The following is a 27,735-nucleotide window of genomic DNA, read 5'->3' as shown; positions in this document are numbered from 1 at the left end:
CTTGGACGCCAGTGCCGAGTGCGCTGTGTGTATTTGCGTGGTTGCCAGCATATAGTGCCTCGCGTCCCCGCTCTCCCTTGGTGTGTACCTGTAGTTGGCAGTTAGCTGTACTCCCAGGGCACCTGGCCAAGTGTTGCTCCCGGTTAGTTACTTCCTAGGCTCTTTTCCTTGTCAGATCCCAGGCCTCTGTCGTGTCGCAACCCCAATAACGACAGACACGACGTATGTCTTTTCATGAGCTTTAATGATAACTTCTTACTCCGATCTCGTCCCTACTCTAACTGCCCGCTTCTTCCCCTCGCTCCTCCTCTTCCCCTCACCCGAGGCTACGCCCACCCAGCTACTAGACTGCTCACAATGCTACAGCCTCGTCGCCATTTGTGGTGTAGGGGTCACAGGTTATGAAGAACAGCTCACACCAACGTTAGTTGCAGGAAAGTTAGGGTTTATTTGCATAAACTATAACACTCGCTAGGGGAGAGCGCCGGGGGACGTCCCGTCTGCTCGCGAACTCCACGCTACTGTCGGGCACCCAAAATGGCCGACGCGCTCCACGTCATCACGCGATGCATGAAGACTAGAGCGCGACGCTACAGTTACAAAGATGAATTGTAGGAACTTAGCAGCAGGGACAGGAAATCAAGGTACAACAAAGGACCCTGAGCATAGAAACCGAAATTGGTCCATTTTGGAGGGGAGCGGCGAAAACAAACATGAAGTGAAACTCGCATGTGCTAACCAAAGAGAAGCAAGGAAATGTGGATGAAACAATCCAATGGTAATTAACTGGCGGGCTTAAATAAACAAAATGGCGAGACCTAATAAGTTCCGTTTAATTAAACAAACTGCAAAGAAAGCGACAGACAAGACCTAAACACCATAGAACACGAAGAACTGAACATTTCGCAACATGACACACAGGAAGTTTTATGAACGCACGCCCTCAAGCAGATTTTATTTCATTGGGTACCGTAGCCTTCGTAAGCCTTTATTCGTTGGCAGTTTAGTCCTGCGTTTATTTCAATAATAGGGAGAGCAGGCGGAACTGTGTTTACGTCAGCAGCTGTTTCCGAACGCTCTCGCTGCGCGGCGTACCAGTGCTGACTCTGCCGGTTGCTAAGGTGATGCTGCTGACGGGAAGGAGTCTGCGGTTGTACTAATGCAAATGGCGGCCCCCGATCCTGCGCTCCCCCCGGGGCTGGCAGTCACAGTGAGCGGCACCGGACAGCGTCACGTGCAGAAGAAGAAAAAAGTGTTGAACGCTGAAGAGACCGAGCTCTATGAGTTGGCCCAGGCAGCCGGCGTAGGCTTGGACCCAGAGCTCCTTCGGTGAGGGGGTTTTGTAGAAGGCCAAGGGTGCACAAACAACGGGGCGTTGGGGAAGGCAAACCAAGTCATGATCGCTGGGAGATGATACCACTGCAAGAATGGCCACGAATGTCTGCTGCAGGCAGAGGTCTCAAGTCTCCCAGCTCCAGGAGAGTGTAACTCATGAAGGCTTGGACGGGTTACATTGCTCTCTTCGACTTTAAATCTTGGATTTATAATAGAATAAAAAGTATGTGTCCTTAAATGCAAAGTAACAAGACAACTTGTGCCATACCCAAGCTGAGAAAGCAGGTAGCAGCAAGTGCTTAAAAATACACCGTGGAATCAACTGAACAATTTGCCACTCTTTCACGGAAGGTATTGGTCATTCCCTCGACTTAGAGGGACATGAGCTTGTATTCGACATGGTCTGCAAGCAGGAACTATTCCTGCCTGGTGTCAATTTCTGATGCCAGGTGGGAAGTGTTAGAGAAGCGCTGTGCCTACAAATTTCACGGAATTTCCTGCAATATTAGATGCGAGCACAGTTGCTGATATGTTAGGCGGAGCCTGCTGTTCATTTCCAGTTAACTTCAGAAGCACCAGCTGAGCTTGTTGAGAAACTGGCGTAGTACAAAAGATCCACAAGTGATGTTTATGAAGAAGCTCCATTGGAGCATCCTTACAAGAAGGCCAAAGCAGCGCAACCGACAAGAACACTCCATATAACTTAAAACGTGTAGAGAGCATAAACACAGTGGCACTAATCACATTAAAAGATAATGACAAGTTAGACTGTCCACTAACTATGCACACAAGCTGTAATGGAATATCTGACAATCTACATTCTAGCCTTGCAATCTATATGCAAACTACAACGTACATTCCTTCTTTATATAAAAACAAAAAATCATAAAGATACATTTTGCTTGCATAACTAATACATTACAACATAATAAAACCTTTTAGGTAAACTAATGCATTATACAATTCTCAAATCTTAGGTTGATGTTTATTCCTTTTTTAACTTTTCCATTAGGCACTGACCTATCTACAGTATGTCCCAAGTATTTCAATTGTTTTAAATCTTTGCGGTATCATTAGCAAAATCCGGTTCATTGTTACTGTTGCAATCTCTTTGAGCAGAAACATTGCATTTGTTACTCCACCGAGATCCATTACTTACTAAAGCAGATGTCTTTCCTAGTTTCACTACTTTAAAAACGTAAGAAAATTTAGAACACCCCTTTTTCACATGCACAGGTAATTTAACGTTTACTTAGTCACACCCACTCAAAGGCTTTTGCTTACAAACTTTCACTTTCTTTATGTTTTGCCATGTTTTCAGAATTAACATGAACCATTTTATATATTTTCTTAAAGATTAATCAAATCATCCTTGGCACCTAACTAGCTGGGATTCAGCTCCTGTCTTGGTTTGCTTTCCTTAAGCAAAACAAAAGGTGGAATTTGGTGGTACAGTGTGGGGTACAATGATATGACTAAATCAGATTTGCTGCATGTTTCTTGCTATCCATGCTTGGCTTGGGAGCCAACTGAATACCTTCTACCAGAGTTTTATTAAATCTTTCAACTAAAATAGTCATATTTGGGGAATATAATGCCTTTTTTACAAGTTGAATATTAGCATTCGGAAGAAAGGAGGTAAATGCACTTGAAATAAACTGTGTGCCATTTTCCAAAACTATATCCTCAGAAAATACTTCTCTTCTGAACAAGTCCTGTAAAAATGTAATGACTGTGTCAGAATCAACTTCAGAAACCCATTTCACATCTTCCCACTTGGAAAAGTAGCCTATCGCCACGAGGATGTAGACCTTTCCATTCGAGATGCCTTCATAAGGAACTAATACATCAATAGCTAGTTCCTTCTATGGCTTCACAGGAACAGAAGAATGCAATAAGGTAGTGTGCTATGTCTTAAGCACTTTGTCCGAATCAACACACAAGGAATACCCTTTCAAAAAATTAATAATAATAAAAAAAAAAAAAACGAACAAAAAAACACAAAACATCACAATATTCCACTATGTTAATCATTTGAGACTGAGGAAGCATATGGGTGTAATTACAGGTCCTTGAGGTAGCATTTATCTGATGCCACATGCTTAAGTGTTTGCCTGCTGTGACCAGCACAGAGCCCTTTTCTAAAACCTCTCTATTAAGGAGGATTTATATTCTTTTCTAGTACTGAGGGCTTTGTTTTCCCATGCACAGTTCAGCTGCAATCTTTATCCTTCCCTTATCACAGTTTAGAGTATTTCATATTTTCTTCTTTCATAATGTTTGCTCTTCCCTTCACATTGATCTGATTTGTAGTGGTATTAAAAAAATCAGAAACTTGACAGTCTTGCTTGAGATTTTAGCACTTGTGTGAAAAGACACCAGCTATTCTCCCTAGAATCAGCACCAACATTTGTAATTTAATGCTGTTCTCTCTTTTTTTTTTTTTTTACAGAATTCTGTTGGATTTATTGAAGATGAACGTGGCCCCCTTGGCAGTCTACCAGATGCTCAAATCTATGTGCTCTGGGCACAGATCAACAGACCCAGCCTCTACTGAAAGTCTTTCTGCTCTACTGCCTGTTGGCCTTCCTGAATCTAGAGGTTAGTTAAATATCTCTACAACGTTGCCCTCATACACAATCATCAACTGTAATGAATTGCTTTGAGAAGGCAGTGGCACAATGTACTCTTTTAATGTCATAATCCTGATATCTTTCTCCAAATTATTTTCAGCATTCTAGTTATATATAAATAAGGTTCCTAGTTTTAAGGTATTCATTTTATTTAGCATAAACATCTGTAACCATATTTATTGATGTAACAAATGCAATTTCTAATGTCATAAATTAGTTTACAGGTAAGATTACATAACACACCACCATTAACTTTTACCAGTGAGTCCACTGTAAATATATATCGTTTTGTGAATGTGTTTTATAATAACAATGTGTTTTTAGGTGGTGTTACTTATAGATATAAGCATTGTGTTATCATAATCCTTGCATTTGGTGTGCAAGATGATGGTTGTTGGCTGTAGAACCTGGCCTTCTGCAGGACCCTGTGACCAGACCATAATGGATAGCTATGCAGGGTGTCAGATTTTATAGAAACAAGCTCTGACTGAGTTTTGGGGGTGGATCTCAAAAGGACTGTATTTATTTTTTTGGTGTGTTTTTTTTTTTTTTTTTTTTTTTTTGAGAGGGAGCTGGGTTTTTGTTTATAGTTTTTCTTAACCCCTTAGCTTCTGCCCAACCTCCCCCTGCCACCACTACCTGGGCTGAGCCCTTTTTTGACTGTTTGGGGTAGTTTGTGCTTAGGGCCCCATACATTTTTTTCCACATGAGGTATCCACACCAAATTTTCACCCTTTTTTTCAACATCCTGGCGATTCAATGGTACCCTGGGTTTGTGGATTCCCTGGAGGAGACTGAGAAAAGAGGCAAAATATAGCAAACCTTTGTATCTTTTTGAGAAAAAAGGGGTAAAGTGCTCCGGGGATAAAGTGCTCCAGGTAAGTGTATGTTATTTTTACCTAGAGATGGCATAAATGAAGAGTTTGCTTTACTAAAATCACCATCTTCCCAACTTTCAGGAACATGCAGAGCTGAATCAAAAAGCCTATTTTTGTACCACAGTTTTGGAGCTTTTCGAAGAGGGAGCCCATTTTTCCTATTTTGTGGGCTCAACCTATTTCCAGTTTGTGATAAAAACAAGTTTGAAACCAATGAGTGATCCAGGAAAGCTGTATATTTCTGAAAAGTAGACAAAACACTGTATTCAGCAAGGGGTCATATGTGTAGATCCCTATAGGGGTTCCCAAGGAAAATAAGTGTTAAAATAATGAAATATTGAAAATGAGTAGGAAAAAACAGCCATTTGTGACATTTTCATCGGTAACTTTTTGTTACATTGGCCGATTTACAAAAGTAGTTTACCATTACATCCCCTAGACCCTTCAGGTTGCTGGGATATATAGGGTTTGTAGATTCTCCAAGAACCCAAGGTACCCAAGCCAACAACTGGGCTGCACCTTACAATGGCTTTTTATTGAGTACGGAGTATAACCAATTCATATAGTGAAATAGGTAGAGTGAAAAATGGGTATCAAGGAAACCGATGTATTTCTGAAATGGGTACAAGATATTAAGTTTAGGAGCAATAGTTATTTGTACATTTCTAAATTTGTGGGTACCTATACTAGCATATCATTTAGAAGGTATTTTTCGAAATGTCTTCTTTCTTATACACTGGTTAACATTTGAAAGACCAATGCAGCGAAAACCAAATGGTAATCACAAATGTTCTGTTATTTTATGCTCCCACAAGTCGTTACATAAAAATGTTACCTCGATTGTGTGTGTGTGTGTGTGTAGGCTTTGTGGCTGTGACAGGAAATGGGCCAAAACACAACATGAACGCATCACATTTTTGTATTGAAAACAGACCCTTATTTCCAAGGTGGTAGCTGTAGATTTTGGACTCTAGCTCAGATGGCACCTAGAGAAACCTAAAAAACCTGTACATTTTTTAAAACTAGACACCTAGGGGTATCCAAGGTGGGCTGACTTGCGTAGCTCTCACCAGTTTTAAAAAACATTTTTTTTTTTACTAAGAATCCCTGGCTAACCTCAAACTTTGACTCAAACACATTTTCCTTACATTTCTGTGATGGAAATTTCTGAAATCTGCTGAGTGCTACAAACTTCCGTCCACCTGGCCTTCCCCCAAATATCTCGATAAAAATGGTACCTCACTTTTGTGGCTAGGCCTAAGGCTTACGACAGGAAATGGGCCAAAACACAATATGGACGCATCACATTTTTCCTCTGAAAACCGTCCCTTTTTTCCAAGCGAGTACCTAGGGCAGTGATACTCCAAGTACGGCCTGGGGGCTGCTTGCGGCCCTCTTGACCTTTACACCCCTGGTGAACAGCAGCACGAGCTGCAGTTCAGTTGCTGAGCAAACCTATATTCAGGAAAAAAATGTTAAATAAACGTGCAAGCATTTATTAACCTGCAAATCAAAGCTTTCCCATTTATAAACTTTTTTTTGACCTCCATACACAAGTCATGACCCATCCAGACCCCATACTGCCATATTGGCATCAGCGCAACTCTCAGTCACACCACAGACCATAATTTGTGGCTCTGGGCAATGTTTGTGAGTACCCATGACCTAGTGAAACCTAGCAAACCTGTACATTTTTAAAAACTTGACGCCAAGCGGTATCCAGGGTAGGGTGACTTGCGTCGCGCTCACCAGATTTCTTTTTTCCTCAGAATCCCTTGCAAACCACAAATTTTGGCTTAAACACATTTTGCTAATTTTTGTGATAAAGTTCTGGAATCTGTGGGGAGCCACAAACTTCCTTCCACCTGGCATTTCCCCAAGTCCCCCAATTAAAAATGGTACCTCACTTGTGTGAGTAGGCCTAGTGATGAAAATGTGTTTCTTACCAACGTTTGACGTTTGCAAAGGCTTCTGGGTTAAATTACCTGGTGAGAGCCACGAAAGTCATGCATCCCTGATCTCTCCTGGTAGTGTAGTTTAAAAACAAAATCGGGTTTGCTTATGTGCTGGGTGAGCTAGGGCTCAAAAACCACATTGTGGGGGACAAGGAGTTCTTAGTAAGGGCTATCTTTACATTTTAGTTGATAACAAAGACTTTGCCGTCCTGGGGGAGGACTTCACGTCTGCCAAATTTACAAATCACCACCAAGCTGGCGGTCAGTTTAAAAGCATTGACAAGAGCCACTGAAACGGGGATTCACGTCAGTGGCTTTTCACGTTTGACGCACTACTCCATCAACACGACAGAGCCGTCCATCAATTTTTTTTCTTTTTTTAATTTTCTTTATTTATTTATTTATGGTTTTTTTTTTTTTTTTTTTTTTTTCTTCAACCGAGCCGTCCGGTATAAATTGTAGACAGTCTTGAAATATTCTTGCACGTGAAGCTAACAGAATGGCTTATTGAAGGTCCCAATGTTCCACAGTTTCTATTTAAGTTTTGTCAGACAACTTTTATTCTGATGAGACTCGAAGAATAACTATAGGGTGAATCATTGACATCCTCTCCTAATGTTGCTTTCAAAACAGGTTATGGTTCAGCAGGAGATACTGGACATGAACAGACCGGATAACCGCTTATGTTTGTTTGATATAAAATCCTGTACAACCTTGGGATGTGTTCAGTGTCTTCTATGTTTGTGTGTGTGTGCGCGTGTGTGTGTGTATATATGTGTGTGTGTGTGTATGTATATGTATGTGTATATATATATATATCACTATCCGAGCACTACACCGTCTGCACTAATTTGGATGTATAAGGAAATGTGTATTGTCCTTATATTAAAGATGTTAAAACAATCATCATACAGGATATTGTGTCCTGAACCCTTTTTCAATAACATTGGTTATGATGCAGTTTGCACACTTACAAAGCAAAAATAGACGTGTCAGTGAATGAGTCCCACGGGACATCTGTTTGACTTATTACACTTACTCTGGTTCTCGTGGGCAATTAGGGTGGTCCTTGGGTTGCATACATAATCTCCCTAAAAAGCACTTCAAAATCTAGACAAGTGTTAGAAATGAGGATCTCTAGTGGGCAGTGGCTGGCGCCAATGTCCAAATAGGGACCCTTATTCCTAAGTCAGAGTAAGGGGGCTACACCCTTTGATAACCCCTGCCCAACCCTGAGCAGGGGTTATCAAAGCACGAGCAGACAGGCCTATCTCAGAGGCAGTGTGTGAAGCATTTATGACCATACACAATAACGCAGTAAAGACACGACAAAGGGACACCACACAAGTAGTTATCGAAAAATACGAATATTTATATAGGCTTAAAACACGGCTCAAAAGCGATCAAGGAGCCACAATGCACGTAAAGTCACTTAAAAAGCAATCACAAGCGGATGAAACTAACTTAGGTCGAGGCCGGGAGCTATGCGACCCAGTGATGTACAATGTACCTGAAGGTAAAAGGGGCACAGCACGTAGCTTTGTGAGGAAGCAGCGATGATGACAGGCGGACTCGCAGCGGCCACAGCCCCCAGCTGCGGCGGTCCGTGGCGTGCGCTCACAATGACCCTGAGGGAGAATGAAAGGCGGGCACTCAGCGGCACAGCTCCTCAGCTGCAGCGGCCCACAATAGCGATAGCGATGAATTTTGGCCTGCGTTCCCCGCAGTAAACCCAGAGGCTCTGGAATTCTCGGCAGAAACCTCACCTGCCAGTAGAATCCCCCCTCAATGGGAACTCGGAAGGCTGATGGGTGAAGTCTAATGTCCCTGAGACTTTGGCAGGAGGCAAGCTCAAATCAGGCCCTTGGGTAGTTGCTTCAGAAAGATAGATAAAAGTTTCAAAGTCCTTTTCCTCTAGTTACACAGACAGAGGTTCGTCTTGACACCCCGAAGTAACACACCGTGTAGGCGTTTTAGCACAGATATTTATACCCCAAAGTCTTTGTTCTTCAAAAGTCACAAGTCATTGAACCCAGCCAGAACCAGTTTGAGGTCGTCCTGGAGCACGCTATTTACAAGGCGGCATCCTGCCTTTCAGGAAGAGGGGGTCTGCCATCAGACGCACAGTGGGAGGTGGAGCCATTATTCACCTTGCCAGACACAGCCCTGCTCAGATCTAAGGGTCTCCCCTCCCCATACTCCAACTGCAGATCTCTCTGTTCAATCCAGGTCGGGCTCAGCCTGCCCTGTCCCTCCAAAACCAGACACCCAATACACGTAACAGGAGAAGACTTAGGCAAGAAAATACCCACTTCTCAAAAGTGGCACTCCCACACACAGAATATAAAAATAATCCCCACTAAAAGACGCACTCTAATATTCTGAGATCAGGCATACCAAAATCGATTCTTCAAACATGTTCCCTGGGTCAGCTAGGGTTTGGGGAATACCAGTTCAGACAGTCATTTTACAATAGGGAGCATTTGCGCTGTGGCACTGAATGGCAGTGGCACAGCGCCCAGAGCTTCTAACACCAGCAAACACAGAGGAGACAAAAGCGAAAGATGGAAGGGAGACCCACGCCAGTGGTGCCAGGTCTAACAACACGTCTTTACAATTTTGTCACACAGGGTACTCCGTAACAACGTGGATTATGTTCTTTCCAGTATTATGTGCATTGTGGGGACTGTAATGCACTTGTCAGTCGGCGAACAGAACACCTACCACATTCTGACAGTTGCTAAAACTGTTGAGCAGTTCATAAGCAAGTCTATGATTTCCTCAAGTAGAGGAACAAAAATTTTACAGCTGCTTACCTTGTAAAGTAGTGGTCCATGCAAAGCCATTGAAAGCTGCAGATCCACCTCAAACAATTTCCCAATACTTCACTTTTGTATGGTACTATGTAAATCAAGTACAAAAACGCAGGGCTGGGTGAGATGGGTAGCGGGACAGAAAAAAATGACTCTCTTGCCTCTTTCCTTGTTTAGAGCAGACTTTACAACAATAACATGGCCAAGTCTTTTTAGCTCTTTCAGCAGAACAATTAGCAAATTATCACTCCTGCAGTCTTGCCACGTCCTCCAAAGCATATCAGGCTGAGCTTGCTGCTTCTGTAGCAGTAAGACTTTCAATGACAAACAACAAAGTCCTTGAAAGACATGAGTCTTCTTGTGGTTGTCTGGCTATAAACAACATATGTTGTACTTGCGTATGTTGCCAGCTGGAACGGGTGGGTAAACAGTTTCTTGTACCAAGTGTGAGTTTTACGAATCATTGTATAGCTGAAGACCTGGTCGTTCTTCTCCACTCTGCCCATGTACTTGTTGTAATCAAGTATACAAGTGGGCTTGTGAACTTTAGCCATCTTACCCCAAACCATGATGCGGGAAGTGCTCTCATCATGAAATAAGCATATACACATCAGGCCTATCAGAACTTGACTGTGACCGGTTGGTTGGAACGCAGTGTAGTGCTCTGGGATTTCTGGAGCTGCTTAACCCCTTCCATGCGGGGCGGATTCCCCCGCTGTGCTGACCGTTACCTGCGCGGGCGTGGTCATGACGGAACGGTTCCGTCATGAGCACAGCTCAACCGACGCTCATGACGGAACCGTTCCGTCATGAGCGTCGAAGGGGTTAAAAACAAGCTCCTGCACGAATCCTTTGCAGCAAGAAATAACCGTACCACATGCCACAGTGTCAGCTTTGCACATCACTTAACAGCTTTACTCCCTTTTAGAAATTAAATTGTCCACATAAAGTTTATAACCGTTGTGAAGGAATGGCTGGACATGCTCTCATACAATCTTTCCTGTGACTCCTAGTATGGGAGGACAACCTACAGGGTTTAGAGAGGAGTCCTTCTCTGTATACACTCTCAAGCTGTACATGTAGCCAGTATAGGTCTCTCATGCACGTACATATGTATGCCATAGCGAGCTCATTTGCTCGCAAGGTACTGCCTGAACAGCAGCCACCCTTTGTACAAGATCAAGGACTTCTCAATGACTATATTCTTTCTAGGAGTATAAATCTCTGGAAACCTGGCAGACACATGTTCCACAACAGACTGAATTTTGAACAACCTGATAATGTCTGGATGATCCCAGGGCAATGCAGCAGAATTGTCATTGAAATGTACCATAGGCTGAAAAGCAAAAAACAATCTCTAGTCATGTACGGTGCGAAGATGGGCGTTACACAAACAGTGCGAGTAGACAAATAGGACTGCAAGGTTGGTTTCTGCACTAACCCCATGTTGTGCATAAGGCCCAAAAGTATCTTTAAGCGAAGGGAGAGTCCACTGCTGTGCCCTAAAATGAGGCCCTAGAGTGTCTTCATTCTCTTTCAGAAATTGTTCGGCATGCAAATTTGTTTGCTCCACAATCTGCTCAAGGAAGTCAACATCCAAAAAGAGATGAAAGGAGTCAATTGTTAACAAGCATTGGCATAGCCAATATGTCTCGCCTTTGGGAGGGGTTATTCGTTTTGCAGAATATAAGGCCTCCATAAGTAATCTGTTGAAAATTGTCTGATAAATGGGAAACCAGCACCGAATTGTAGCAGTTGATTTTTTTGAGGGTATTGTAGTTCAAGGCCTATTCAGGGGAGTTTGTGTCGGCAAGTACTTACCATCCAGGAGACAGTGGAAGAGAGAGAGGGGAAGAGTGAAGGGGGTGGGTGAGGAGCCAGTGGAGGGAGATTGCAGCTATAAGAAACAGTAAACAGACTATTTACTGTAGAGCCGTCTGTTGGGAGTGTGGGTGGGGTGCCGGGTCTGCCTCCTGTCACAGTGGCGGGGCTGGTGTGCTTCCTGTCTGGGCAGCACAAGGGCACAAATGTTGCTGTGGCCACAATATCCTGGCTGAAACATGTAACATAAAAATTAAGTATAATACAGATAACTTGCAGTTTTCTATGTTAAAAAACAGAAACGGCATATTGCCTAAGGAGTATGTAACACAACACGTCCAAAGTGTAAGCGCTAATAATTAAGTGCCAATGTGTGCACCGTGCCAAATGAAGCCCCCAGCAGGGGTCTGCGGAGAGCACTACGGCAAGGACACCTGGAGTCAGAAATGAGACAAACGAGAAATTGCCGTTGGGATAATAGCCCCAAGGATCGATCGCTTGATGACATCGATCTGGTGGCGAAAATGAGTGGGTCATCCAGCCGTCCATCTTTCTGAGGTTGGCAAATTGAGTATAATTAGATGGGATGATTATAACGCTTGTTATTTACCGTTCAAGCCAATGGTGAAACGTGGTACGAAGTGCTACATAACAAGCTCAACCCGAATGTATTGGAGCACTTTATATGAGCACCTGACTCGAACCTACCTTACACTGCTGTTGTTGAAGCGGAACAGCCTCATACTGGTGCAAGCAGCCTCTTACTTTACTTTAGTTAAGAATCACACGACTGTGATTGATAAAAAGTGTTATAATGCTCAGTGCCAATGTGTGCACCGGTAGACCCCGGCTCAAATTAAGCCCCCAGCAGGGGCCTGCGAGGAGCACTACGGCAAGGACACCTGGAGTCAGAAATGAGACCAACGTGAAATTGCAAACATGAACTAATTTCATTGAAAGTGCCTAAAAGCAGGATATTTTTAACATTTAGCGTTCCAAAAAATGTGACTGAAGCTATACATAAGAATGATCCGTAACTAGCATCGGATTGGCTGCACAGATGGCGCGTGCGTAGAAATGTTCACTCTGCGCGTTGGACTCCTTTATCCTCGTTTGGAGTTTATATTCTCTAAATATGTGCTGTCAGGTGTGCACAATGACCCTCCCAAGTAACACCTACGGTGCACTTTGACGCGAGGAGTGCTTATTTCTTTCCATGATTTACGTTTTTTTAAAATGCAGAAGGTGGTGAATAAAAAGACACCATAAATCCACGCATGAAACGGAGATAAAAGCTGTACATGACACTGTCGTCGATTGTTGCAGGCTGTGAATGAAGATCACTTCAAATAAATGCAAAAAGCATGAGGTGTGATAATGTATCTAAGACCAGTGTCAGCTGCTGGGAATGCGGAGAACAGGAGGAGGGTGGGAGCATTGTGAACATGGACAGCGGGTGGGTGACGGGGGCAGAGCAACCAAAACAAGCAAAAGCATGTGACACCACGTCACCCAGGAGGAATGCAGCTTCCACCCTGCGCGCCGCGGCTCGCTCCCAAGACCCAAACTCCATGGGAGTGAAAGTTTAGAGAAAAGGTGGGACATGCACCCGTCTTTGGCCAATTGCGTGCTTTCATTATTGAAAGCCACACGCAAAGGCTAATGGAATGTTTGGGAGTTGCCAGACCCACACAGAAGTCTAGGGAAAGTTTGGAGTGCTTACAAGAAGGCTCCCCATAGAGCAGAGCATTCGTGCTGCGCGGCTCAACCTAAAAATTGTCTGTATCGACTTTACATCCAGTGTCACCAGTGAAAGGCAGAATTTGGGGCTGAAATAAATTGGGGGGTTGCCAAGAGAGCACTAGGACTGTGCTTGCCGTCGCACGTCTGCTCTCTGAGTTGGTCCACCAGACTACAGACGCCCCGCTGCACAGACTGTTCTTGTGAAGGGACAGCACGATTGCCATCATCGTATCCCTCAGAATCGCTGGAAGATGTCTGTTCGGATAGAATTCCACCTTCTGAAAAGTCACTTCCAGATTCTCTCCCTCAGATAGTGTTTCAGTATCTGCTGTCTCAGTCTCTGATTCTGCCTTCAGAATTGTCATCATTAACCAAAGTTAGGGCCTGGACAGCAGTTCTCCACTGAGACGCAATCTCTGCTACTGGCCAAAACCGTACTTTTAAAACATTGTCCTACATAGAAGGCTGATTTGTTGTTTTAAAACAGTCATGGGTATTTGCATGTGAGATGTGTGCACCAGTAAAAAAGACAAAGTGAACTTACCATTTCTTCTTTACTAAATGTGCAGGTTCTCTAAGGACATTAAAAAAGACACAGAATTACCTCACCTTTGCCACATACCCAATACCACAGCATACTTTTAACTTTACTTACGCAAACTTTATTGTTGGGGGAGCTGCTGGGCATTTGCCAGTGTAAAATGACTCTCCAAAGCTATAAACCTACCTTTGATTTCGAAAAGCCTACAATTGCATAGTACCTCCTGTAACTTTACGCACAGACATGCTCCTTGTGAAACTCACAGTGCTATGGTGTGTGTGTGTGTATGATGTGTGTGTATGATGTGTGTGTGTGTGTATGATTGGTGTGTGTGTGTGTGTATGATTGGTGTGTGTGTGTGTGTATGATGTGTGTGTGTGTGTATGATGTGTGTGTGTGTGTATGATGTGTGTGTGTGTGTATGATATGATGTGTGTATGGTATGATGTGTGTATATATGTGTATGTGTATGATGTGTGTGTGTGTGTGTGTGTATATGTATGTGTGTGTATATATATATATATATATATATATATATATATGTAAGGCTACTGGCGGTCGCCAGTAGGTAGTTATAGTTAGGACCTATTTTCCTCATGCAATTTCCCATAGGACCTGTTGACGCAGCTACAGCCCGAACTGCTGAACGGAATTACACCAAATTTGGCAAAGAGGTAGTCCTCAGTTCAGACTCGTGCCTTTTGCATAAATGGTGTAAATCTGTTCAGTAGTTCCTGAGAAAATTAGAGTAAAAAAGATAGATATATCTATGGCCTTGGAGGATCCGCGCACCCTAAGCGCACCCTCTGCGAACCGAGCGCGCACCCTCCCGATCACGCGCTGAATGCTAATTGGCTGTCAAGTGTCTGTCTACATTCGAAACCGGGAACTGTTTGCAGCCATGTTGTGCCTCGGTAGAAGCGAGGCTGATTAAGTAAGGGAAATAAGTGTGTGAAAGATGTAAAGGGGGCAGGGTAGAAATACTCTGACCCTCTAGTGTTGCTTAGGGGGTCCCAGAAGGACCCCCTGGGGCCCCTTTTTTTTTTTTTTAAACGGCGGAATGCGCGCAGGTTGCGCAGACCCGGCCAGAAGAAAAAAAAAAGAAAACAAAGCGCGGGCTTCCGCGCTTCGTTAATAATTAGCCCCCGGGTAAGCCAAATCCCGGGGGCCAAACCTTTATAAATTAATGGGGGAGGGGGGCTGCGTGGCCCCCCCTCCTGGAGCCCTCTAGGGCCCTGGGGACCGTCACCCCCCAGGGCCGGCTCCTACAGTGTCCTGGGGTGCCCACCCCCAGGACACTGTTGTTTGGTATGAGAGGGCGGGAGTCTCCGGGCTCCCATAGCAAACTTCGTTAGGATTTTGAAAGAGAGAGCAGGGAAACCTGCTCTCTTTCAAAATCCAAACGATATTGCTTTTCCACACGGGGAGCTGCATGTTAGCAGCTCCCCATGTGGAAAAGCAATGCCAGCTCCCGAAGGACGCGGAGAGCCGACTGGGACCGTGGGGGCGTTGGGGCTCCCCCCACGGTCTCCAACGTTTTTTTATAAGCCCCGGCGGATTGGGTCCCCGGGGATAATAAAAATTAGTGATAGAGGCTATTTTTTTTCTTTTACAGTAAAATTAGGAGTTGCGCATCCTAACGCGTTGGGTGCACGATTTCTCTCGCGTTGGGTGTGCGGATCAAAAAAAATGGGAAAAAAATATATTGAAAATATAGTTTACAAAATGTAAAAAAATATTTTTAAAAAATTTACAATTTTTTTTAAAAAATACATTAAAAACAAATATTTTTTAATTTTTAAAAGAATTAATTGAAAAAATAAGTTGAAAAAAAGGTGAAAAAATATTTTAAAAAAAAAACATAATTAAAGGAATTGACACACTGAAATAGAAAAATTTAGAAATCCAGTTAAAATCATTAAACATCATAGCTTTAGAGAAGTTATAGATAGGAATTAGCATCTAAAAAAACTTTGAAATTCACTGAAAAAACCATAGGTTTCATGCACGTTATAGTTAGGAATTGGCATTTAAAAAACCTTAGAAATTAACTGAAAAAACCATAGGTTTCAGGGGCGTTATAGTTAGCTGGACAGTTCCCTCGTACAAAACCCTAGAAATTCCCCCGTTATAGTTAGTTAAGCTAACTATAACTCGCGCCCCCGCAATGCACTGCTGATGACGTCACATATTACATCACTCATGACATGGTCAGTGACTTCACTGATGACATCACTGATGATATCTCAAATGACATCACTGATGACATCATTCATGTGATAAATTAGTGCATCTTCTCACACCCCAATATAACCTTTGATACACTGACTCAAAATTTCAGACGGCCAATACCAATAACTACATACCCACTCATTGACTCTTAGGTCTACATACACCTCCACTCACTCACCTGTACAGTCACTCATACTTACAGTCACTCAGTACAGGACTGTCATATGCATTTATACACCTATATAGACACACACACACCGCCAATCATCCATAGAGGTACTGACACACCTAGTCAGTCATGCAAATAATTAATCACAGTCCAGTTTACTCACCTATACAGTTATACACACACAAGTTCACTTACTCATAAAAATACTACCACATTCTTACACTCTTATACAATCACACACTCACATATAGCCAGTTATATACTCTTACACACATATATACTGCTTTTCACATATGTAGTTACTGTCACATGTACCACTGAGATATACATTCAATCACTAACACAACCATACACACACTCACCCACCCATGCAGTCCATCACAGATGCACTCTTAAAACCATGCACCCATAGAATCACCCACTCACACATCTATGCACAGAGTCATACACACCCTACCCACACAAACACTCAGGCACCCATACAGATACTCAGACAACCAATCAATAACCCATATAGACACTCATATAGCTATTCACAAAACCATGCAGCCACGTATACACCAACAGATAGACAGATACAGACATTCACACAGTTTAGTCACTAGTCTGCAGTAAGATACGTTTAATGACTCACTCATAGTCAGTTACGCACCTAGAAAATCATCCATTCACACACTTATACACCCACTCATTCTTCCATAGGCCTTTCGCTATATATATTAAACCTATTTAAACTTTACAGTAACACACTCACTGGATGACGTCATCAGTGAGGTCATCAGTGATGTCATTTGAGATGTCATCAGTGATGTCACTGACCATGTCATGAGTGATGTCATATGTGACGTCATCAGCAGTGCATTGCGGGGGCGCGAGTTACAGTTAGCTGAACTAACTATAACGGGGGAATTTCTAGGGTCTTGTACGAGGGAAATGTCCAGCTAACTATAACGCCCCTGAAACCTATGGTTTTTTCAGTGAATTTCTAAGGTTTTTTAAATGCCAATTCCTAACTATAACGTGCATGAAACCTATGGTTTTTTCAGTGAATTTCAAAGTTTTTTTAAATGCTAATTCCTATCTATAACTTCTCTAAAGCTATGATGTTTAATGATTTTAACTGGATTTCTAAATTTTTCTATTTCAGTGTGTCAATTCCTTTAATTATGTTTTTAAAAAAAATATTTTTTCACCTTTTTTTTCAACTTATTTTAACTATAACGTGCATGAAACCTATGGTTTTTTTCAGTGAATTTCATATATATATATATGTATGTATAGACGTGTGTGTGTGTGTGTGTGTGTGTCTGTGTATATATGTATGTGTACATATATATGTGTGTGTGTGTAAGCCACACCAGTTATGCAGCTTTGTCATTACCACAGTCTTTCTTTAATCTGATTAGGAAAAGGGGGCACAAATATTCTCACCTGTTAGTATCTTCTGTGAGTGTTGGTCAGAGCATTATCCTGGCTTTGAGGCTGACAACTATTGGAGAATAGTTACTCCCCTAACACCTTGAGGAGGGATGTGGCAAGATCCGGATCAAGTGTTTGGTCTGAGGAAGTTTCAAGATTATTTGGGGTCTATTGTTGGCTAGTGAGGTAATTGTACTAGTCATTTCTCCTCTGTTGACTCTTAGTTCTATTTCTTCAGATGACCATTCCGAATAACAAAATCTGACAAGACCGGGTCTTCAAGAAAAAATTGAGTGTGAGGGGAGACCATGGCACCCCGTTTATTTAACCCCTTCGATGCTCATGACGGAATGGTTCCGTCATGAGCATCGGTGCTCATGACGGAACCATTCCGTCACGAGGACAGGGGCACGAAATCCCTCTGCTGCAGACAGCAGAGAGATTTCCTTTTCTCTCCCAGAGCCTCAGGAGCTGGGGAAGAGCTTCCCCAGCTCCCGAGGCCCCCTCCCTTGTTTCTGTGAAAGGACGATCAGTGCGCACCTCGCGCTGTCGTCATTTCACAGAAACCAAAACTAAAATGAACCTTTAGGTTCATTTCAGTTTCACTTTCTACGTGCTCAGGGGGCTATCATTGGAAAGGGGAGAATCTCCCAGGAGGGCGATCCCCAAGCAGGGATCCACCCACTAGACACCAGGGAGTGGGGAGCGGCCCCTTGGGCAAGGGCCTTTGCTCCCCCCATATACATTTGGGCCAATATAGACTTTCTGCCCCCCCTGGGGGGGGCAGATGGGACAGTAGCCACCAATCTGTCCCCCTGGAGGGGGGGGGCAGAAAACCCACTAGATACCAGAGAGTTAAAAAAAAAAAATTATAATTAGGGGTGGGGGCTGCCCAAAATAGGCATGCCAATGCCCCCACACCTCCCGCTGCAAAGATAGTCTTCTGCCCCCCCCCCCCCCCGGGGGCAGATGGAATCTGCTCCCCCGGGGGTGCAGAAAGACCACTAGATACCAGGGATTTAATTTTTTTAATAATTGGTGGTGGGGGCTGCCCAATATGGGCATGCCCATGCCCTCACCCCCGCAAAAATGACAGCCTGTCTGCCCCCCCTCCCCCCGGGGCGCAAAAAGCCCACTAGATGCCAGGGAGTTTTAGGGGTAAATCGGAATTAGGGTGGGGGCTGCCCAAAATGGGCATGCCAAGGCCCCCACCCCTGCCCCACAAAAATTACAGCCTTTCTGCCCCCCCTGGGGGGTAGATGGAGGCATTAGCCCCCAATCAGCCCCCGGGGGGGCAAAAAGGCCACTAGTCGCCAGGGATTTTTTTTAGGCAAATTTGAATTAGGGTGGGGGCTGCCCAAAACCGGCATGCCCATGCCCCACCCCCTCCCCCGCAACAATTACAGCCTGCCCCCCTGTGGGTGGCAAATGGGGGCATTAGCCCCAATCTGCCCCCCGGGGGGGGCAAAAAGCCCAGTAGATGCCAGGGATTTTTTGGGGAAATTTTTAATTAGAGTGGCGGCATTGACATGCCCGTTTAGGGCAGCCCCCACCCTAATTAAAATTTGCCCAAAAAACTCCCTGGCGTCTAGTGGACTTTCAGCCCCCCTGGGGGGCAGATGGGGGCATTAGACCCCATCTGCCTACCGGAGGGGCAAAAAGCCCTCTAGACGCCAGGGTTCTTTTTGGGGCAAATTGGAATTAGAGTGGGGTTGCCCAAAACGGGCATGCCCCCTCCCCCGCAAAAATTACAGCCTTCCTGCCCCCCCGGGGGGCAGATGGGGCAGCAGCCCCAATCTGCCCCCCCGGGGGGGCAAAAATCCCACTAGACGCCAGGGATTTTTTGGGGCAAATGTTTATTAGGGTGGGGGCATTGGCATGCCTGGTTTTGGTAACCCCCACCCTAATTAAAATTTGCTCAAAAAAATCCATGGCATCTAGTAGGCTTTCTGCTCCACCTGTGGGGCAGATGGGGGCATTAACCCCCAATCTGCACCCCCGGGGGGCAACAATCCCACTAGTCGCCAGGGATTTTTTAGGGCAAATTTTAATTAGGGTGGGGGCTGCCAAAAACGGGCATGCCAGTGCCCCCAACCCCACCCGCAACAATTACAGCCTTTCTGCCCCCCTGGGGAAAAGATGGGGGCAGTAGCTCCCTATCTGCCCCCCCGGGGGGGGGCAAAAAGCCCATTAGAAGCCAACGATTACGCTGGCAAAGTGCCTAGCTGTAGTTTTTGAAACCTAGCTCTGCCGGCACCTAGGGAAACCTACCAAACCCACACATTTCTGAAGACTAGACACCCAGGGGATTCCAGGGATGTATGGCTTGCGTGGATCCCCCAACGTTTCCTTACCCAGAATCCCCTGCAAACCTCAATTTTAGCTGAAAAAATCACTTTTTTCAAATGTTTTTGTGTGGGAAATTTGTGACATCACCGAGCTGACGCAAATTTTCTACCACCCAGCATTCCCCCTCATCTACCGATAAAAATGGTGCCTCACTCGTGTGGGAGGCCCAAGTACCCGCAAAAGGCAAGGGCCCAAAACGTATTGAGGCCACATCAAAATGTCTAGTTTTCAAAAATGTATAGGTTTGCTAGGTTTCCCAAGGTGCCCGCAGAGCTAGGGTTCAAAAACTACAGCTAGGCACTTTGCCAAAAAAGGGTAATTTTTCACTGCAAAATTGAGGTGTGACCACATTGGGTTTTGAGCCATTTCCTGTCGTGGGCACTATGCCCACCCACACTAGTGAGGTACCATTTTTATTGGGAGACTTGGGGTAATTCTGATTTGTAAAGCAACTGTTATTACCTTTCGATGCATTTCTGCCTTCCAAATGAAAGACTTTGTGTAAAAAAAGAAGTCATTTTGAAAAATGACCGATAATTCTCATGCTAGTATGAGTGTTCCCAATTTCGAAAATGTGCAAATATGTATGGTTTCTAAACTCTATAATTTGTTCCCATTTCAGAAATACATAGGTGTCTTTCATACCGATTTTTCCATGTATACATTTTCCCACAATAATTGCTATATACCCGGAACATAATAAAAAACCATTGCAAATTGCTGCTCAGTTTTTGACTCTGGGTTCGTCGGGTTCTTGGTGAACCTACAAGTCCTATATATCCCCACAACCAGGAAGGTCCAGCGGATGTAACGGTATATTGCTTTCAAAGAGCTGTCATAATTAGAAGAAGTTACAGGTAAAAACGTTGACACAAAAGGCTATTTTTTTCAACTAAATTTCATTTTTTCCTATATTTAACTGTTAGTTTCTATAAAGAAACCTTGATGGATCTACACAAATGACCCCTTTCTGAATTCAGAATTTCGTCTACTTTTCAAAAATGTATAGCTTTCCAGGATCCATTATTGCTTTCATACCCATTTCTACCATTAACTGGAAGGAGGTTGAAAGCACAAAAAATAGCAAAAATAGGCTATGTCCCAGAAAAATGGCCAAACTGTGTAAAAAAAATGTTGGTTTTCTGACAAAAGTCTGTCATTCCCTAAAAGCTGTGAAAATGGTGATTTCAGCCCCACAAACCCTTTTTTGATACCATTTGCAGAGAAAAACCCAGACGCTTTCATCTGCTGCCCGTATTTCCCATCCCCCCTCCCCAAAAAAAAGTTTTGCTGTATTTTGGCTAATTCCTGGGACCCCTCCAGGGGAATCCACAAACCCTGGGTACCTTTAGAATCCCCATGATGTTGCAAGAAAAGGACGCAAATTTGACGTGGATACCTTATGTGGTCAAAAAGTTACAGGGGCCTAAGCGCGCACTACCCCAAATAGCCCAAAAAAGGCTTAGCACAGGGGGGAAAAGGCCTAGCAGCGAAGGGGTTAATGCCCAGTTCAACTCCATACATGCTTCAATGATAGCTGGGCAATCTGACAATAGATCGCCTGTTCAATCCTGACTTTCTTAATGTAATGGTAATCCAAATAACTCTTTATGCTGCCTCTGTAAAACTTTTTCCAAGAGGCTGTGTCATTACGTTACTGTAGTGGCAAGTGACTGGCTGCGCCATATACCTCATGTTGAAGCCGTTCTAAATACTGAATGCACAGAAGTGCCCCTTGGAGCATCCTGTGCAGACTCACTAAAATAAAGGTTTGGTGAGGGCGTCAGTGTGATATTGAAGGAGATATAAATGACATGAAGCAGTTTGCTCTTTTGGGTGAGCACTCCTTCTGAGGCTCATAGGTAAGAGTTTTGCATATGGCGTGACTATTTAAACCTTTCTTTTAATGTAAATTAGAGGTGGTGTCAGCTAAACAGTCACAGAGAATACGTATTAGTTTGAGTTTTTTTATATTTGTATTTGGTATTTTGTTGTTGCTTCCTACGAGTTTTTTTATACTGTATTCGTAAAATATATCTGTATTTTAATAATGTAGTCCTAATTCGCAAAAGAGCACCGTCCATAATACAATAGAATCTCGAACAATTCAAGGTTGTGCTCAGAAATGGGTTTGGATAGGGAAATCTGCAGTTATCCTGTGCTGAAGCCAAAGGAAAAGTGAAGTCTATTAATGGTATCTCTTCATGTGCCAATTGAACAGGTCTGAAAACATTGGACCAGTCTTATTATTGAAGTGATGTTTCTGATTTTTGTTGCATATTTGAATTAAGTTGGTCCTGTGGTCTTTCTTTTTGCACCTTTTTGAGAGTGACAATTGTGTGGCTTCTTAAGTTGTATTTGTGTTCTTGATACCTTATAATCTGTTTTTCCCAGCTCTACATGGCAGGTTAACATACCTCTAGTGCCTTAGAGCCGTGGGAAATATACCCCAGTTGTGGTCAGGACTGACCATGTCAGTCAACAGTTTCTGACATAATTGTTGGTGATCTCAAAGTTGCGGAGTGGCAATATGACGACATGCTGAAATTTAGAAAACCCCAAAGAAATACTTTATGAAAAGCTTTTTAATAGACTTATGAGCATTTTCGACTGGGAATACGTTAAATCAGCCTATTTCTTTTAGCTGTGTGACCAAGTTCCTATCTAATAGTGAAATCTAGCCCCAAATTCCTTATCTTAGAATTCTCCCCAGGTGCTAGACTGGATCAAAGATGCCTGGGGAAATTCACAGGTAAGGATTCAAAGGTAAGGTATCCAAAGCTAGATATTGTCTCTACCAGATAATGCTTTACCAAAGGTAAGTAACTTGTTCATCTGATAGACTTCTAGCTGCAGATTCCTTACCTTTGAATTTCCAGGTACCCTGGATCCAGTCTGGTGCCTGAAGAGAATGTGAAGATATGGCATCTGAGGCTACATCCTATCTCTATTAGGTGTTACAGAAGATAAGTAACTTGTTCTTTAAGCATGTGGCTTACTTTGAAAACTGATTTCATATTAGCCATTATGTCTGCCATGAACAGCTTAAAACTGCAGGCTGTTCCTTTTTCAGAATTGGATAGTTTTCTCACATTGACAAGGTGGCTACGCATTCCCAAATATGGCTTATTTCCAAAGTCATTTGTGGATTTTCCCAGCATTGAGAGATTATTTTTCCAATCCTTTTCCCTGTTCATCATTAACCTTGAGGGTAAGACAGAAGCTGCATTCAAGATCAGCTGGGAGATTCCATATTACATCACAACTGAATGGCATCAAATTTTGATGTTTTGACGGATACTCTGGACTTGGTACTTTCCACAGTATAATTGGTACTCCATTTCCTGCTTTTGTCTGTCTTAGTATGAATATTTAGCGTCATTGTGTATAGCTAATAATCAAAAATATTGTTCTTAAATTAAGAAATGTATGTGGTATTTTAATTCGAATAGTAGCGCTTGGTATTTTCAATGCACTTTATCAACAAGCTTGACTCCATTTCATAAAATGGAGAACATTTTTCTTAGTTTGAGCTTCAGATGAGGCATGTCAATACTGTTTGCCTTTCAGCTCTGACTTTGAATTGCAGCTTGGTGTTTCACATTGCTCTGTTGGAATCTAGGCTTACCCTGAAAAACTGCAAAAGGTCCTAGCTGACAAATATTGGTTGAGGAACTGTATGTACGTGCCTGGAATATTCTCCTTTTGGAGCACTAGCTTTCTTCAGTACAAGGGATCTCAAATGAGCAGCTTTCTCAACACTTACCTCAAAACCCAATAAGCGACTCTGATAACAGCATCTTTAAAAAGAAAATAGTTAATTTTTTAAGCTTATAGTACTTTTTCTCTTCCAATAGGTCTTTATGGTCTTTTACCGTAAAGAGAACAAAATCACACTTGTTGGAATATAAGAGACCAGATTAAAAAAAAAAGCAGGTCGCAGAGAATGGATGAAATGTGCACACTGACTGTTGGGACCTGCCTTTATCTTGTGATGCAATTTGTACATACTAACAGGTCATCTCACAAAATGTCCCCTAAATCGCTTGCTCCTCCCTCCCCCATGGGGCCACCCATAATGATTCTTGAAAGGCAAAGAGGTCCCACTGAATTCCATTTGGATTATCGGTTACCACTTCTTTGAGGGGTCTGTAAGTTTTCAGTAGTTTGGGAATGCATTTGTGGTTACAAATCAGTGATACATCAAATTGTGAATTGCAATTGAGAGGGGGCTGTTCCTTCCATTCTACCTCTTAATTACATTTAGGAATAAGTAGCAAATCCTGTTTTGCTCATTGGAATGGCCTTCAGTTCTCAAAAGGTGTTTAGTACATCTAAAAAGTCCAATTTGTGGTCACAACCTCTGCGATTTTGCCAATTACAGTGTGTGCGACCAAAAAATGCTTCTGTACATCTGAAATTTTCTTTGCGGACCGTGGGTATTCTCAAGTACATACTTGATTTGATTTTGGCACAGAGCCAATTCAATTCCTCTTTAAAAGTAAGGAGTGCTCTTTTGTATGGCCTTTTCACAGGATTGATGGCTGGGCACTAGCTAAAATTGAGATAATGCGACCACATACATTTTCAGATTCCACGTGCAACCTGTAGGTCTCACTGCATAATGTGTTTATTTTATCTGCAGAAGTATGCCTTGAACATATGTTATACTCTGCAAATAAATTGAAATAAAATGGGCGAAGACACCCGACTGTCTACAAATTAGATTGTAAGGCTTACTATTTAACTCTAAACTCGAAAGTAATAAAGAAATACCTAAATAATATCCTAAAAATCATAATGGAATCATTGTTTAATTGGCAATTCCCAAAAGACAATAGTTTATGCTTTAAAAGACATTCTGATTATTTCTCAGTCTTCAAACTAAGTTTTCTTTAGTCGCAAGTAACTGCAGCCTAACCGGTGGAAAAGGAGTTGAAGACAGGAACTCAAACGTGCGATTGCACCATGAATATTTGTTGCTGTGGTTACTCATTTGGACGCAGACTGAAGACACAGTTATCATTATAGTTGGAGAGCCTCTTTGCTCCGCACATTTTGTTAAAAATTAAACCCTTGATCTAGTTCTTCATTGTGCTAAAGTGGCCTTATTATTCTTTGCTGTCTCCTTGCTTCTCTTCTGTGTGCAGAGGCGGTGCAGTGAATGCGTTGGTACCAAAACATCTGCGTAAACTGTATCTACCCATTTCATACACACATGTATTTTTATGTTTTGAAACATATTATTCTTATTTATGCATTCAGATATATCTTCATATTAGTTGAAGCACATCTTTCTATCTCAATGTTTTCTGCTATGAAATGCGTTACTTAGTATTGCTGGTGTTTTAAAATATATCAAATATGACTTTTGATGTTAATAGGCAGGAAGTGTACTCGAGAGCAAGAAAAGCAAGCCAAGTAAAATGACAATTAGCGCTGCTTGAAATGGAGGCAGAAAAAGTGGGGAAGGACCTAAAACTATTAATCTACTCTTAGCAAGTAGAAGAGATGGCCATTCTTGTGGGGGGGGGGGGGGGGGGGGTAGATAATAGCAAACACACAAGTTGAGATTTTAAATCAAAGAATATTTTACCTTTTAATGTGTATCTGATATCATGACATTCTATCCTGTTGAACTGAAAGTTCATTTGCTAAAATATTAATCTCTCCATGTATACCACAGCTTCCATATGGTAGAGAGATGCACCATTCATTCAATTAACGGCTAAGGCTTGTTCAGTAGGCATAATTTACTGGAAATATAAGGTGATCGGTTAGTATCTAAACTTTGTTTATTGCCTGATAATCAATAGAGTTGCATGGTTCAGCACTTAAATATTGACTCAGCTGACCAAAGGGAACGGTAAATTCATGTTTTATATCTATCTGTCTTTTCCACTTGCCTCTTTCTTGCTTGCTCCCAGTCAAAATCTGATGATGAATAATAAGTCACAGTGCCTGCCACTTGCCATTATTGACATAACTAAGCAATGGCTGTTTGCAGGCCAAGTTTGTTTTTTATTCAGTAGTTGGGGTGCAGGCACTAACAGGGGTGTGGAATAAAAAAAAAAAATCATCTTGTCCATAGGCCAGGTTGTTTCATAAATCTACTTGTCCTGTATCAAAATTCACTGGTCCCTTTCATGCAATGTAGTGTGTCGACCAATTATGGCAGCAATCTCATTATATAACCGCTCTGACAAAGCGTCTCGGATTATGCCAGGGCGCGTACCAGAGTAGGGTAATGCTGCAAAGAAATGGTACATAACATTTTACAGTGATTTAGCAAAATGTTTATTTTTCCTAGTTGCATTTTTTGTGAATATTTTATTTTGGAAGCAAATAATCCTGCTGCTTGCTTTCAAGCTTTTGCAAATATTTGCATCTACTCAGAGCACATTCAGAGAGCATTATACATAGCCTCATTGCTAAATTTTGAAAACGTGTGTACATATTTTTTTATACTGGAACCCCTGTCAGTAGTGCAGTTCAATCTTACATTTCCTTAGAGCACTCACCCAAATAATAAAGACTTTGCATTAATGAACCATAAATTCAAATTTGAACAGCATTCACTTATGAACAAAAATATTACCTTAAACTTACTTTTATGTAAATTAATGCCGTGTATTTAACAATTTCTTAATGTTTTGGAACAGTATTTTAAGTGGTTTAAAAGGGGATGGAATTTCAGCAAATTCTTTGGTAAGTTGCTGAGGTGCAGTGCATCACTAGAACACCGACAGTGCCTATGCAGTCCCTAATGTGTTGTAAGACTAGTAATGTATAATTGTATTCTTCCTCAGGAAGGAATAAACCACATCCTGTTGGGAGTGGTGCACAAGCTGCAGCAGATCGCGGCAGCCGTGAAGGGTCGAGCCAAAGAGTGCCTCGTCAGCCCAGCGCCAGCAGAGCGCAGAAGAGCGGGGGCTCTGGGAAGAGCGCAGGAAGTGGCGGTTCATAAGACAACTGAAGAAGCCAATATGCGTTACATGTCTTTACCCAAAAGTTATTTTATAGAGTGGGTTTCCGTTGGACCATGAATTTTGGACTTCTCCACGATATTCAGGGTCACCTTTGACTAGAAAGGAGTGTTGTTTTAGATACATTGTTTGTAAATGTATTCCTTCTAGATGTCCTAAAAGCTTGGAATTTATGAACCAAAGTTGGGCATCCCTCTTGTGTTGCTTGTACAGACATGGATGTATATTATTCATGAAAACTATAACTTTGTATTTATTAATATTGGGGATAGTCATTTGGCAAAGGACGTATTTAATTTAAAATTCTTGCCTGTCATGTAACACAGAATTATGAAAATACCTGTATATGCGTGAAAGAAACCTTACTTTGTTGCAGGTTGAAGTGTGTCCGGTTGTTTATATTTTTCTGTTCTCTTACATGCATAAAAGCTTTATTATAAAAGTACCTTTTATAAGATTGAGAGTAACGTGTTCTGTTTCTAAGTTTGTATTCGTTCACAGGTAATGTTGGAGTTGCGCTAAAACTGAAAATTAGCTACATAATTTCTTCATGAAAGCATTGTATTCTTAATTATACTATTAAACTGTATTGGCTCGAGTTAGCAGCATGATTCTCTCTTAAGGCTTTTGATGAGTGTAAACCACTTTCCACAAGCCATATGTGTTAAATGAAGAATTGATTGAGGATCTACAGCTAACAAAATCTACTGACCCCAGGAAGAAATGTACAGTAAAAAATAAAATAATGGACAGTTAAGAAAATTAGAGAAAGCTGCATGAACGTAACACCTATTAATCTAACATACAGGATGATGGAAAACATTGTAGTTCTTCACTTTGTATTAAAATGAGTTTTATTGA

General features: G+C 42.4%; 1 protein-coding gene across 1 annotated transcript; it reads left to right on the top strand.

Moving 5' to 3' along the window:
• The first annotated feature begins 1,030 nt into the window (after positions 1-1,030).
• LOC146856933 (mitotic-spindle organizing protein 2B-like) lies at positions 1,031-27,735 on the top strand. Its single transcript, XM_085647393.1, has 3 exons — positions 1,031-1,329; positions 3,788-3,936; positions 26,698-27,735. The coding sequence occupies exons 1-3, from the start codon at positions 1,160-1,162 to the stop codon at positions 26,853-26,855; spliced, it is 477 nt and encodes a 158-aa protein (XP_085503519.1). The 5' UTR covers positions 1,031-1,159; the 3' UTR covers positions 26,856-27,735.

The sequence above is a fragment of the Triturus cristatus genome, chromosome 3_2 (assembly GCF_964204655.1).
Source record: "Triturus cristatus chromosome 3_2, aTriCri1.1, whole genome shotgun sequence".
Taxonomy (NCBI): domain Eukaryota; kingdom Metazoa; phylum Chordata; class Amphibia; order Caudata; family Salamandridae; genus Triturus; species Triturus cristatus.
The sequence above is the reverse complement of the archived record's forward strand: the minus strand, read 5'-3'. Positions and strand labels throughout refer to the sequence as shown.

Bases quoted from the DNA above. Each gene is read 5' to 3' on its own strand.
- LOC146856933 (XM_085647393.1), top strand. From the start codon at position 1,160: ATGCAAATGGCGGCCCCCGATCCTGCGCTCCCCCCGGGGCTGGCAGTC. The intron at 1,330-3,787 runs GTGAGGGGGTTT...TTTTTTTTACAG, and splicing joins TTGGACCCAGAGCTCCTTCG to AATTCTGTTGGATTTATTGA. The intron at 3,937-26,697 runs GTTAGTTAAATA...ATTCTTCCTCAG, and splicing joins TGGCCTTCCTGAATCTAGAG to GAAGGAATAAACCACATCCT.